Source organism: Battus philenor, unplaced genomic scaffold, assembly GCF_028537555.1.
Source record: "Battus philenor isolate CCGP_79_NKW_IND1 unplaced genomic scaffold, ilBatPhil1.0.hap1 SCAF_4, whole genome shotgun sequence".
NCBI classification, from domain to species: Eukaryota; Metazoa; Arthropoda; class Insecta; order Lepidoptera; family Papilionidae; genus Battus; species Battus philenor.
In genome coordinates, this window is record NW_027181704.1 from 9,389,574 (window position 1) to 9,404,649 (window position 15,076).

General features: G+C 32.1%; 1 protein-coding gene across 1 annotated transcript; it reads right to left on the reverse strand.

The window, feature by feature from the left end:
- Window positions 1–343: 343 nt before the first annotated feature.
- On the reverse strand, window positions 344–1,521 carry LOC137928970 (2-oxo-4-hydroxy-4-carboxy-5-ureidoimidazoline decarboxylase-like). Its single transcript, XM_068771977.1, has 3 exons — window positions 1,301–1,521; window positions 772–925; window positions 344–521 (listed from the first exon to the last, which is right to left on the reverse strand). The coding sequence occupies exons 1-3, from the start codon at window positions 1,482–1,484 to the stop codon at window positions 344–346; spliced, it is 516 nt and encodes a 171-aa protein (XP_068628078.1). The 5' UTR covers window positions 1,485–1,521.
- Window positions 1,522–15,076: the final 13,555 nt, after the last annotated feature.

Genomic DNA, 15,076 nt, shown 5'->3' on the forward strand with positions numbered 1-15,076 from the left:
CATCAATTTCTCATATAAACCACAGAGTAAACAAATAGGCCGGTGCATAGTTGTCAAACATTTGTCAATCAAACCAAAAGATGGCGTTAGGCAATAACAAAAAGGATCGTGAACCTCTTGAATTGTTTCTACCGTCTTGAACAACTAACAACCATTACTATTGTAAGTAATAGTTGTTTATTATTAAAACACCATATTAATAAATTAATGTTAATACTGAAATATGGTTTTCTATTTGTTTTGTAAGGCCAATTACTTTTGCTAGTAGGATATCTTATAGAACAACTAATTTCACTTTATCAATTGACACATGATCAATAAAACAATAAATATTTTTTCCTTTTTATTCTTTTACAATGTTGAGAATTCTAAATTTGCATATTTTCTTTACTTCTTCAATGCCGGTTTCAATTTCTTGTTGATAGTCATTATTGTACCGGTTCTGTAAGCCTTGCAAAATCGACTGCACCTTGTTTTCTCTTGCACAAATAATAAACGGGAACCCAAATTTTAGTTTATACCTGATGAAAAAGTTAATATCAGTTATTAATTGTAATTGTTGGCAGATCTTTTTCGTATAAAACATACAAAATTAAAACGTAACAATCTCAAATGTTAATAGCGTCATCTAGTGTCGAAAATAAACATTAAATAGCATACTAATTAGTCAGTGAGGATTGCCAATTCACTCCAGAGATGGCGTTAATATAAATTTTTAGAAAGTTTATAGTGAATAATGATTATTAATAACTTTAACAATTGTTGAATTACCGTTCATTCCTAGTATCCATTAATAGCTTTTGTTCCTCGCTAAGATCATGCAATCCTGCACTACGTTGTTCTTCTGTGGACTCAGGCGTTAGTTCACCGCGAAGTGCTAGGCGGCCGGCTAAATCCGGATGTGATTTCAGAATAGCTAATTTTTCTAAAATAATTGTGCTAAATTAAAAGTAGTTTATCGAAATCGAATGTTATGTGTATATATATATATACACACAAAACATTCAATTTCATACATATCAGCCATCACTATTTTTTCTATCAACACGTGTAACTGCAACAAGTGTAACTGTAAAAAATATATAATCAGAAGAGAAACGTGGAATATTGAGTCATGAAGATGAACTTGATGAAACTGATCTTGATGTAAATAAATAAAAAATAAATAAACTGGTTGTGACAAACATTTGGTAGTAAATTAGTTAAATGTAGGCGATCAACTGATAGTTATTCTGTAAAAATGAGCTCGATCATAATACTTTCATGTAGTAATTTTTTTTTAAGAAACAAAACACAATACCTTGTTCATTGATTTCGTCCAAGTATTTCTGAAATGCGTCACAGAGTTCATTAACATTTTTGAAAGGTCTCAGTCTGTTAACTGTTACCGATGCTATTTTGCAATGCTCAATGACATTTCCAAAAATTGATTCAAACTGGTCGTCCCCCAAAGAATTGACACTGGAAATTGTTAAAGACGTCATTATATATTTGGTTTAAATAACTCCAAAGACCACTGAGTTGTACTGACAGTTTAAAAGCCATATTTATCAGTACAGCAAAGAGCGTTATCGCTAGTTGTCATAGGTCATTAGTTGTTTGCCCGCTTTAAATAGATGTGAACATTTAAAATTGTTTAGTTTGTTATACATAACAATAAAAAGTATTTGTTATACACACCTTACATTTATATTTTTCTTTAAAAAATACAACGTTGGGTAAAATTAAACAATCGCTTTATAAGTAGACAAAATCTAAAAAATATTAAGCGGTCTTTCAACTGTACGTTTTTTTTAGTAAAAATGACAAATAATAATTAAAGTAAGTGTCAATAATTAAAAAAATCTCTCCTGATACTTTAACATGTTCCTGCTTTAAAAAGGCGGCACATTAAGTGCGCATGTAACAATTTTTATTTCGTAACTTGATTTAGTTAATTTTTAGGTGGCTTACATTGCTTCCATGTTATTATCCATGGCATTCATTATTGAACCTACGACTTCCTACTCGTAAATTTTGTAATATATCGATTTGGCTATTGTTTAATTCGAAGGTCCTATTACTTTTTTGCATTCTTTATTTTCTACCAGAGCCCATAATAATTTTATGAGATAAAGTGAAGCACATTACTTTTAAATGGAATGTCATTTCCCGAACCGAATTGTTGAAACATATTACTGTGAACACTTTTCCTACAACTGTCGGTCGAGCAAAATTTATTTACCAGTGGCTTTTTTAACAATTCAAACGGTGTTGTTTCATCGTCTTTTTTAACAACGTTTGCATAATTATTTGACAGGCTATCATTTTACTACTGACATAACGTTAATGCTTAACTAATGCGATTAGTTATATATTTTCTAGTACCAGCTCTATCCAGTATTTATAATAGAGGTAATACACTAAGTCCGTAACAAGAAGGTCTTAAATAAAATTATGAACAGCAACTCGTTTCTAATTTGATTGATTTGTTTATTAAGGGAAAATAAAGGCGGTCATCAAGTGATATAAGAAGCTGAAAATGGATGTAAATAATGATTACAGATTATGTATTAAAATATTTACAATATATTTAGAGTGATTGATTCTAGACACTAAATTAAATTTAGCGTTATTGTCCAATAATTTCATTAATACATATATGCCCTTAAAATTAAAACGTGATGTTTAATACTTATACGCTTAATATAAAAATAACATCATGAATCATGCAAAAAGTCTTAATTATCATAACTTTGTAACATGTTACATTTATTCTATTACGTTCTTAATTTTTAATTCTCATTTCAATTTCAAAAGCTTAATCTTTTGGAATCGAGACCATGAGAGCAGAAAAAAGCCTTGAAAAACGCCACCAATGTAATGGAAATATGATATCATGAAATTGGCGGGCAAACTCTCTCTAGGGCCTAGACTAGACTTTCATTATCCAAAATGGGAAGAAATTAAGGTGAACGATAAATGAGGCCTATACTAAATTTATAATAAAAAATGGCTGAGAAAGAAAAAGACAAGAACAAAGGTTTTAAAATACATATTAAAATAAAGTGTATCGATCAGTCAGTAATTTACACATTTTGTATATCTACTGTAAAATGTCTGTTCTATTCATGATTTTGTTATATGATAGAAGCAATATTACAAAATCTGTGCCGTTAAAACCCGTTAAGAAAAATATATTGTTTGTACCTCTACAATAATATTTGGTCCTTTTTTATCGTTTATGCATGGTGCATATTTTTCTTATATAAAATTAATAATTGATTTCTGAAATAAAATCGCAATATTATCTATTAAACGGCTGCTCAAAGAGATTGTTTGACTTGAGATTTATTATTCTTTTCTTTAATAGACAGGGCCTAAGATTCTTACCCAGATAAATTTATAGGTGGCCCTGTTACATGTGGCTATTTCGTATTGCAGTTATATCTTTGTACTGATATGAACCCGGCCTTTATTTCGCCAATGTTACCTTTCTTTTTTGGTTTTGGAGTCGGGGACATTTTGGATGTTCAAAATACCTCGTACCTCTGGTGGCGGTCATGGTCTACGTAAAGGTACCACTAAAAGCTCTGCGCGGTGTGAAGAGCTCTGGTACCTCCACTGGCAACTTATTCCGCCAATCTACCTTATTTTAACAACGATAGCTGGCTTAGTCTTGTATATGTTAAGTAAAGACAGCATTACATAACTGAATGATGACTCAGTTATAAAACCTCTGACACTAAACTGTAATGTAAATGAATTTACGTCAACAGAGAGGCAAACGTTTTAAAGATTGTGAATGTAAATTACCAATTTCACATGTTTGTTATATTAATTACAGAGATTGGACTCTTATTTTTATGTTTTCAAAAAACGAAATAGAAGTCACATAAGAGTATTTACATACTGTAAATAAAAAAATTGCTGCTGAAATACCTGAGGTGAAATACTGAGGTATTGTTTATTTTCAAATTGAACAAAACTCTTGTAATAGCAATTTTAATCTTATTACATAATACCAAGATTTTGAAGTATAAGGCTTACATTTCATCAGAAACGTCTAACACATTGAATAACTTCAAGGTGTAACAAAGAAATTGAGAATATTATTAATTGTTTTATTAAATGAATACTAAATAAATATAAGAAGTACGAAAGCCGTTGACAATTTTTTAAATAACTATCATAGATTCATGTAAAAAAAGTATCTTTGAGTATTGAAGTTTCAGACCTTGATCTATTCGCATTACACTATTTTCATTAAATAATTCACAAATTAACATTTCTAGGCAATCTAGGCATCTCAAAAAACCGACATCATAACAGACGGATGGACGAGAAGACGGCTTTAATTTAGTCAGCGTTGATGAGTTATTATCAAATCATCAGTTATAGTTTCATCAATATCAAGGTGATAACTCCAAGTTCATCTCTTTGACCTGGATGTAAATTTGTAATATTGATTTGCTCTTGAAATGTTGTTTCATATTTCTAGACCTAGATTCTAGACTAGATCTAGCCGTGCAAGAGGTTTCCTTGGTCCGTTAAAGTATTCTCGCCAATATAGGACGTCAAAACGTTATTTGCAATGCTCATCTATTCTAGGCAATCTGCACTGCTTCAACTCTTCGTACTATTAAATATGCATTTAAAGTGCTAATTTGAATATATGAATACTGTCGTACGAAAGCCATCGACAGCCCAATCAATTCGCTCAGTTAAAAACTTATCTTCGTCATTGTTTCTTCAGCCTAAGTTAATTTATTTAATTTATTTTAAGGCCATTTTAATATAACTCAATCATTCGTTAAGAAGAAACAAAAGCGACATTTATATGGCAGCAGTTTGGAGAGCAGGGAGAGAGGAATAAATCACGGGGATGCGGCATGAGACCTCGTTAACGAGCCCACCGGGAGCTCGGTACGCCGCGGATCGCGACAAATGGCCGCAGGGGACGCGTCTTCGGAACACCCCGTTCCGCTGTCGCAATATTAATGCAAATCGATTTAATAACTTTTGAAATATGATCCGTACGCTAATTTTCTGTAATTTTTTGGAAATATTTATTTACATATTTATTTACACATTTTCGTCATCATATCAGCCAAAAGACGTCTCCAGCAAGACGTAACTTTGGGGACGCCCAAAAGTCGCCGCGACTACGTGTCTTACGCTGCCCACATCCAGCGACTTCCTGCGACCTTAACATGTAGTCGGTCCTCTAAGGTGGAGCCTACTCACGCCGCGTTAACCGGCCCGTGATCGCCGTCCAAGAAACCTTTCACGATGTGTCTTGCTCACTTGCCATTTTTGATCCTCTCTCGCAACTAAGCTTGTAATGGCGCACTTAATGCCATGTAAGCATTCTCTACAAGTTGTTCCAAAGTCGTGTAGAGATAACAAATCGTCCTTTCAGCCCATAGACGCCCACTGTAGAGAATAGGCTATCTCCAAAAATATTTATGGGAGGGATATATCGGGCGATCGCAGTAGTGTATTATAGTAGATAGAATAGGCTACTGCCCATCCTCTGGAAATATCATTTTTGAGCAGTAGTAATTAATGCACAAAGTGTGAATTATATAGGCCTAAATTAAGCCCGGGAATTAAGACCGCGAACTACGATTGCAGATCCCCTTTACTACTGAGCCACCGCCGTCCATAGAGATAACAAATAGACGTGTGTAAACGTTATAGAAAAATAATTAAATACGTTAAACTAAATGTATGCTATATACTTGATAAATATTATCTGATTATTAATGAAAACATTCTTAAATAAGATATAATATAGAGATAAAAAATAGAACGTATGGAACGTTCTAAGTCGTTTCTACGTATCAAATTGAAACAATACGTAAATCAGTAATGTCACATACTTATATTTATATGCTTCGGCTACTGTTACACTTCCTTCCACCAAGTTTTATTGTTTTAATGCTTAATAAAGCTATAATCATTGGTATTGTCATTATTTTATTACGTACTATAATAATTTTGTAGGTATATAAACCTAATTAGTTTTTTTGATATAAACCAGAAATTCATGATATTTACTGCGCTTACAACTAATATAATATATTACGACTATAAACTATTTTCCGGGTTATTTGAATTATCAATTGAATGAAGGATTGACTTTTTAACAGTGTGTCGGTGTAATTTACATCAGTTTTCGTTTAATTTAAATATCCGAACGTTTCATTACGGGTTACTCTTGAAGCTTTGCTTCATGGTTTGTGCAGTGATGAACACATAATATAGACTATGGTTATGCATGGAAGGTTGATCTCACAAGTTAATAAGTTGTCTACAACCGCTGCGGTGAATTGGTGCCGTGTGTTATGAAATTCTATAAATATTCTGTTACTAGTTAGAAACATTATCGCTTGTCTTTGAAAAGCAAATGTACCCTACATTTGAATTATCACTTCAAATAAAGTAGTACGACTTACGTCAAAGATCATCTCGGTTCGGTTTCGGCTTGTACAAGTTTGGTATGTATATAGAGGACAGTAAAAGCTTTTTATTTGCTTTGTATATACTTCATAAATATGCCGCGAAACTGAAAGATTACATATATACGTTCCTAGGTGACAACACAAAAAAGAAACAAACGAAAAAAAAATTGTTGAAGTTTTTGAACATTTTGATTAATTATTTTAACGCTTGAACAATGGTTTGAAGAATTTTGTAATTTTCTCTTTACGCTCATTCAATTTAGACTGATATGCAGCAGTCGCGTTTACAATTTGCTTCTTAAAAATAAGATTTCGTTGCACAGACGGATCAATTTGTAATTCGTTTCCAGTGCTTGTTGAAGCCTCTTCTTTAATGGGCTGTGAATTTAACATTTAAACATAACCTTTTTTTTATTAGTCCATTTTATTGCGTTTACTTAGGATATTGAATTGGATACCTATTGGAATCCTTAAATTATTATGTAGGTACTTATGAGATACGCGAATAAAAAAATTTTTAGCCGCGTATATTGGGATTGATTATTCTAAATAGAAGCGTTGCTTGAGCTCCTTCCGCCACTTCTTCTCCCAGTGCTAATGCTTTCGAAGTGAAAGTAATATTATTTAAGTAACTGACCACGACAAGGTTTAGCCCTCTCGGCCGCCAATAAAACGGAATGCTAAACTGGTATTATCAACCAGTGAGAGCCTAAGCCGATGTCCCCTCGTGGAGGTTCTTGAGCTTAGTCACTCTATGGTGCGTTTGTTTAAGCGATCTAAGTCCTCCGTGGTATTCCAATTAGGTGAGGCTGGTAAATTAGTTTAGATTTCTCAGCTCTTAGATTTCCCAGCTTTAGCTTCATCGAATACGCGGACCTGAAATCCGAGAGCCAAATTATATGTTTACTGTGTGATTTTGTATTTTATTAATAAAAGATGAATGTAGGTACTTTTGACACCAATTGGACATAATACTAAACACTGGAAGTACTACGCTCTCTTTGTCTGTTTGTGTAAAAGTGAAGTGTTAATATTATTCATTTATGTTGCACAACTATGTTTAAAATCTGAGATCCAAATAAACCCTTTTAAATTTTTAAAGTTACAACCTGTTAATAACAAAGCTTCTAAATAAAAATTGTTACTTACATGTTAATATTCGATGTACACGTTAAACTTAAAACAGTAAAAAAACATATTTTATTCTTCCATGTAAAAACTGTAAATTATTTTTTTATAAACATTGAAAGACAATTTTTCTCCAGTTGTAACAAAAGAGTAAAAGTTAATATTTACTTCTGATTATTATCGTAAGTACCCACTTCTCATCAGACGTACTTTCATGTATTAATTCCTAACACTTTTATAACATCATATTCTTTCTTGTACGTGCCTTATAGATTTCCTTCAAATTGCTTATTTTGGATCTCGTTTATTTATTTCATTACTCGAGTGGTGATGACTAAATTTAATATAATAATGCATTTCTTATAAATAAACATTAGCTCCCATTTACATCTATTCTATAAACGCGAATAATTAATGTAAATATTTTTTGACTCAACCAAAAAATATGCACTGGGGCGACGTGTTTTGCTTAAAATATCTTGCTTTAAAGCTGAGTAAAGATGAAATCCTGAAAACAAAACCTAAAGAATAGGATCGAGTAATTAAAAAACGCGTTTCGAGAAATAATGTATGGGTGTCCACAAACGAAATTCTTAATTATGCAGTATCCGACACATTTACGATTTTATTTGTTGATTCTTTTCAAGGTATGCCTTGTTTTCTCTTTGATTGCTTTTCATTACAAACTGTAATGTTGGCTACTTTTTCATCAATCCTTCAGGAACCCCAAATACGGAATCTGTTTTGGACTCGCGATCTTTATTTACTTGGCATTCGTTTAATTTTATCAACTATTATTTCCTTTCGAGATAAAATTGAGTCCAATTCTGGTCAATTGTTACAATTTTAATTTAAAAATCGGTCCGGAACAAAATGGTAATATTCCACATTTGCTCTAAAAATATCAAGAGTCGTTTCTTTTTGTTGCTATAATTCTTGCTAACCTTCTGGATTCTACTATATAAGCTCTCCGCTACTTTATGTAGAAGCTTTATGTAGAAGTATCTATATGTTATGAATTCAGATCTAAATTAATAATTTATGAATTTTTAAAACACAAAAAAGAGTCGGTGCAAACCTCCTTCCTAATTTTTTTTTCTCGTAAAATACCGCAAAAACAGTACAGTAAAAATTAGGTAATGTTTAACAAATGAATTTGTCTGATAGAAATGACCCAATTATATAAATTCTTAATATTCAGAATAAAAACTTATCATGTTAAAATATCGCCAAATATCACCATGATTAATAGATATAAATCGATTTATTGACTTATTAGACAAGAAAAACGGAATACTATATTAGTAATAACAACTAAAAAACACAAACTTTTGAAGGTATTTTTAAGTCGCATATACGAAGTATAATGCCTATTGTAATTAAAAGTATATTTCGAATGTGAAGTAATGAAATTAAGTAAAAAGTTACGTATCAGTGATAATCATAATAATCACAATACGAATAAAAGCCATCATTGTTTATATTCACGTCATTTATAAAACAAAACATTACGACAGTGACACTCCGGAGAAATCAGTAACGTGGTGCTTTTAAATGATATGGAAACAATAAACATAAAAGCAGCGCCATGGCGCATGTGACCGCTGTGAATTAATTAAAAGTGGTTTTCATTAGATCCATAAACGCCCGTCGCCGCGCCATTCCGCCGGCCGCCATGTTGGTAGACGCGCCGCCAGGGCGGGGCTTGCGCACAGATAACAAAAGCTATAACAGCGCGGCGTGCGTGCGTCCGATCGCGCCGCTTCACTGCCTCACGCTACCTGCCTTCCAATACCAATACATATCTATATTTATATTGCTTTACATTTCAGAATATACTCCGCGACCGTTCAATATGCATTGCCTTGTGAGGTAACATCTCATCTTTTCAAATATAATACAGTCGTCTTGCAATGATATACTACAAAACTTTTATATATTTTTTGTGAATAAATAAAAACAGTATTACTAAGTGATTTAATATACTAAGACAAAATGTGTCTACAATTCATATAGAAATATTTCGATAATAAAGCGTAACAAACATTTTTAACATGAATTTTATTAGCGATCCTTATCATATATATGCTCTTGGGTAAATAATTAAATAATTTGATTTTTGACCTATAATAGGACGTTATCAATTTATTAAGATCTATGTTGCATTTTTTTTCATTTTGGTGACATGCATATTAAGATTTAAAAATAAAATCAGTGTAATTAATAATAGTACTACGAATTCCAGTTTGCTATTTAATATTTTGAGTCTACTGTTTTTTCTTAATGTAATTCCAATTACTAAATCTATACATTTTTCCTATACACAAAATGTTAACAAAGTATATAAAAAAATTAAAGATTATTTTTATCATTTATAAAAAATTTAAGGAACTTTAACAGAAATAGGTATATATTGCCGATAAGTGTTAAACGACAAAAAAGTTACTTAATGGCAGCAAAGAATGAAAAAGAAATATAAAATTAGATAACACCAAAGATAAGCAAAGAGGTAATAAGGACGTTAAAGACTCGAGAGAAACATTCTCTACCAACATATACACAAAAGAATCTTCATGATTAGGTACTGCTTTATGAATGTTTTGATTTAATAATTAAATTTATGTTCACTCTTTTTATAATTTGTACAATGGTGGACGTAATGTCTTGTAGGCGTATTTAATGTATCTATTTGTTTTTAGTTGTACATTCTCAACTCGCAGGTCTTCACGGGACAAACTTACTTTAATTAAAACCTGAAATAAGATATGAAGCTCTGCTTCATCGCAAAAATACAGATTGATCACCATATACCATATACCAGCTTGTCTAGAACCGCTTTTACAAAACATCGCTATAAAAATTATTTGTTTAAGTTGTTACAATCATGTTTAAAAAGAGACAGAATTTCAGGTTATTGGTGAATATTATTCCACATTAATATTATCTGTAAATATGTTTATCGAGGATCGAATTGTCATAAAATATGTGTAATAAAATTTAAATGACAAAGAAGCCTCAATGTTGATTTCTGAGTTTCTATTCTAAGTTTTTTCAAATTATGTGAAGATATTTTATATTAATATGTATAATTGACATAAAGTCCAATCATCATCTTCATTATATATCGTTTCAGATTTAGGGCATCCTCTACTGCTATATTTTATAGACAAAACATAAAAAAAGCTGTAAACGTACTTTTTATAAAATAGGATAAGAAGCATTTTAAAATGTTTTGTTATGTAAATAAGCCTCTTTTACATTCTTCTTTCCTTATCGAAAATATATTCTTTTTTTAATAAATATAACCAGAATAATCAAAAAGTAAAAATGTCTAAAATTGTATTTTTTTATTTGGGTTATTACTAAGCCGATCATTTCTATTAATGATATTTTTTTGACGGAATGTCACTATTGCTGTTCTTGCACTCACAGATTCCGCAGGGTTAAGAGAAAAACAGAGGCGCTTAACCGCGTATAATAATAAAAATAAAATATTGTATAGTAAAATTGGAAAAAAATCGGGATCTTATAACATATTTGTTTAGGGGCAGTTAAACAATCGTGTATTCCTTAGCAGTTAGGTATCTGGTTAGCAATGTTCTATAAGAAAATTTGGGCATTATCATCACCTTCACGTCAATAGATAGACGGTAATTGCAAGGTAAAGGCCAAAGATATCTTAATAGACAAAATGTCAAAATCGCCAAAATGGTTAATAACGAAAAATTTTCTAACATCACTAACCTTTAATTACTCAAATAAAATGTTTGCCCGTCCTGTCAAACATTGTGTATGTACTTATAGTGATGTGTCGTTCGAACCAGTTATCGCTCCATATAGATGTCCAGCTATAAAATAAAACCCCTTTTTGGTAACACGTGATGCGCAGTGATTTATAGCAAAGTCGGAGACGACACTATATCCCAAGTTTACTTTAGACAATCCGAGTAAAACGAGGTACAATACGTCGAATAATTTATTTACACTATAGAGTAAACCGGAGACCTTTATCTCTTTGTTAGGGAGTTTTAGGTCAGATAAAATAGATAATGTGTTTCTTTATGTTAGCTAAATCGTAAAGTTGACGACCGCGTCGGCGTCATGGGGTTTATTCCGTATTTATGATATAGCTAAGTTCTGGAAGGGTTGATGTGATACCAAAGATTTAGTCGTGCTGTGGAAGATGATTGGAAAAAAAGTACAATAAATTTATGTTTCGCATGATTTATTAGTTTAAACTGCTTTCCGATTTTGTCTTGCATTTATGATATGGGCTTAACATATTGTACTGACAGACACTATTAAATACGAACTTGAAAATATACGTCCCATTATAAAAAATATTATTCAACAAATGATTGATATCGCTGTTGATATCGTTTTAAACTACCGCGCATAACGTAATACGAGAACTCTAAATTACCATATGGCATATATGATGATGCATACTCTAATGTGTAATTAGAATAGATATTTCATAGGTTTATTATGTTTTGGTGAAATAAATGTTGAAATAACCGTGCGATTTAATAAAACTTTTTTATTATCATTAAATGACAGATATACTAGTTATTAATCGATATTTTTCTTCATTAACCGCAATTTTTAAACATTAATGACATAATCTAGTTCATAACGCGTTTGCACACATTCGCAAATGGCTAATGTAGTGACTAAGATACGCCATTTTATACGTCTTACTAACTCAGTGATTTTAATACAAATATATTCCAATAATTTTCAATACCAGGTACAGATTACTGTATTCTTGGTAACTTAAAAGAATCCTCCTGTTACGCTTTTCTTTAAGATTTTTTGTGTTGGAATGGCACATGTATTACTGGCATTTACCAATACCGCGAGTTTGAGGGGGCAGAGCGCGGAGAGCGGTTAATCTAAACTTCATTTTAGGTAACTAAGGTGTCAGGGCTCCCTCGGGAACATCAGCATGGGCCTGGTATAAATTATTTTCTTTACAGGATTGGATTTTTATTTTCAATGTTTCAATATTTCTGAGCGAAAAGTCCTTGCGGCAATCAAGCGATTGGATATTTCCAAGAGTGCTCAGAAGTGTCTCTCCCGCTGACAATTATATTTAAGTAATCTCACACGGTAGTTTTTCTTCTAAATGGAAGAAAGCTAAAGTTACGACAATTTACAAAAGAGATGATGAAAATCATGTGTCTAAATACCGCCCAAATTCTGTACGGCCATGATTCTCTTAATTATTCGAGTAACTTGTATATCACACTATTGCTCACCATATAGAAAGTATTATAGGTAATCATCAAGACGAATTTGGTAAAAACCGCTCAACAGTAACAAATTTCCTATCATTCATACCTAAGGTGCCGAGAGATGTTGACGCGGGATCGCAGATTGTTGCCATGTATACTAACTTCTGGAGCGCTTTTTACAAAGTCGGCCACGAAGTATTAAGAAGGAGCAAGCGGTATCCGTGGCTCGTTGTTGAACTGGTTCAAGTCTTACATTGAGAGTTGATGACAAATATTGACTTTAGGCAGTTACGAATCACGGGTATACAGCGCAGAATCTGGTGTGCAACAGGGTTTCCACCTGAGATTGATTCTTTTCTCTTTGTTTATCGCTGATATTGCTTCTGTAATCGCTCTTCGCGCTGACGACCTGAAGATATACGCAAGAATTTAATCGTCGACTGACACTATTCTCATATAGAACGAGCCTAATAGTATTTAGAAATAGAATTGAAAACTGAAGAGAATAGAGAATTCTAAACCCCAAGAAATGTTTCTATATTAAGTTTACAACTTACCCACTGTGTGGCGAAGTCATAACTGAAGTAAATTCCATTAAGGACCCCGATGTAAAGTTAAGTTTCATCACTTACATTGTCACGATAACAAAAAAAGTTTTCAGGTGGACACGAAGATAATTTTATATGAAGGGCTACCTCGCAGTCATTTTGAGTACACTACGTCTGTATGTCTATCTTATGGTGGAGGGTGATACAGAGAGCTTTTACCAAGCACCTAGCGATTAAATAGATAGTCCACGAGTATCCCGCACAGAATCTAAACTCTACGTCTAAAGTTTCATATGTGCTCCCGCAAAGACCGTCGCTTACTACATGGTCTGCTATTTTTGCATATAATATTGAATGACCAAATCTCTTGTCGGAACCTTTTAGAGTTTTTTGGGCAGCAGGTGTGAGTGTTAGCCTCATTATTGGACAAACATTGGGTTAAACTCTCCTATCTCACGAATGTGCAGTTTTTATGACAAAATATTTGAACTGCCTGTCACCAATATCTTTCGCGGCTCTTACAGAGTCTTCGGAAACCATCTTAATAATTCACTATATCCATAACAGATATTTAATTTTAACTGACTATTTTTAAGCCCAAACTTTTTAACTGACTATTTTTAAGCCTTGAAGAAAATTTCGCGCCGGAGGAAACATTTTCAAATAAAGAACTGTTTTGGTGTTTAAAGTCGTAAGCCAGATGTTTGTTATTGTGTGCGATTTGCTATTTTCTCTTAAATTTTTTTTTGATTTGATGTGTTTTTACATTTCATACTACAATGCTGTATATTGTCAATTTTTAATGTTATGTCTCCTATAAAGGAACACATAACAGGGCCGTTATTTATACGATAACTTTTAATGTACTTTTACCTATATAAATAAATAATTGTATGCTAATTGAAATTATTCAATTTTTGACTGCGTATACTTTATTTTATTACTTATTTTCTACGCTCTGAATTTCTCTTTAGTGTAATTTGCAATGAGCAATGATCATATATTTAAAAAAGGGATCCCAGACTTTACTGCTTGTAATTTAAACTGGTATAAGCTATATCAAAGGGCGAGGCTATATATGTCTTTATTAAAGTTAGTCGGCATTAAATAAGTACGACAGCCTTTAGGTTGATGAAGAAGTTACCCTTGCCCGCGTACTTTTAGGTGGTCACGACGCCTGTTGTATGACATATTGTGACTTCTATAATTGGTTTTAAATTTTCTTTTATCCCTAGCCGCAATCCTTCTGTTCAAGTATTTAATATTTAAGACAATAAAAATGTTTTTATTACATAAATCGACTAAAATATTTAATCATCAAAAATAGAGGGCGAGAGAGAATAAAACATTGACGTAATTTTTTAACTGTAGAACAAATAACATACACTGTAATGTAAGTAATAAAAAAAATTATAAACAAATTCGTTTTATCAGTGAATAAAATTTTAAAAATTTTGGGATGATATTAAATGATCACAATTTTTGGTAAACGAAACTTTGTTTTGATTGACATATACCTGACTTTTAAGCACTGGCTAAACACCCCGGTTGCCTTGCAATGTAGAACAAAATTCTAGATAGACGATTCACGTGGGTTTTTGTTCGGTCTATTATACCTCTTTTGCTTCTCTTATTTCTGTCCTCGACTTCTGTCAATTGCTCTACTTCACCTTAATAGTATCTTTTATCTGTGATACACTCAATTTATATAATTAGA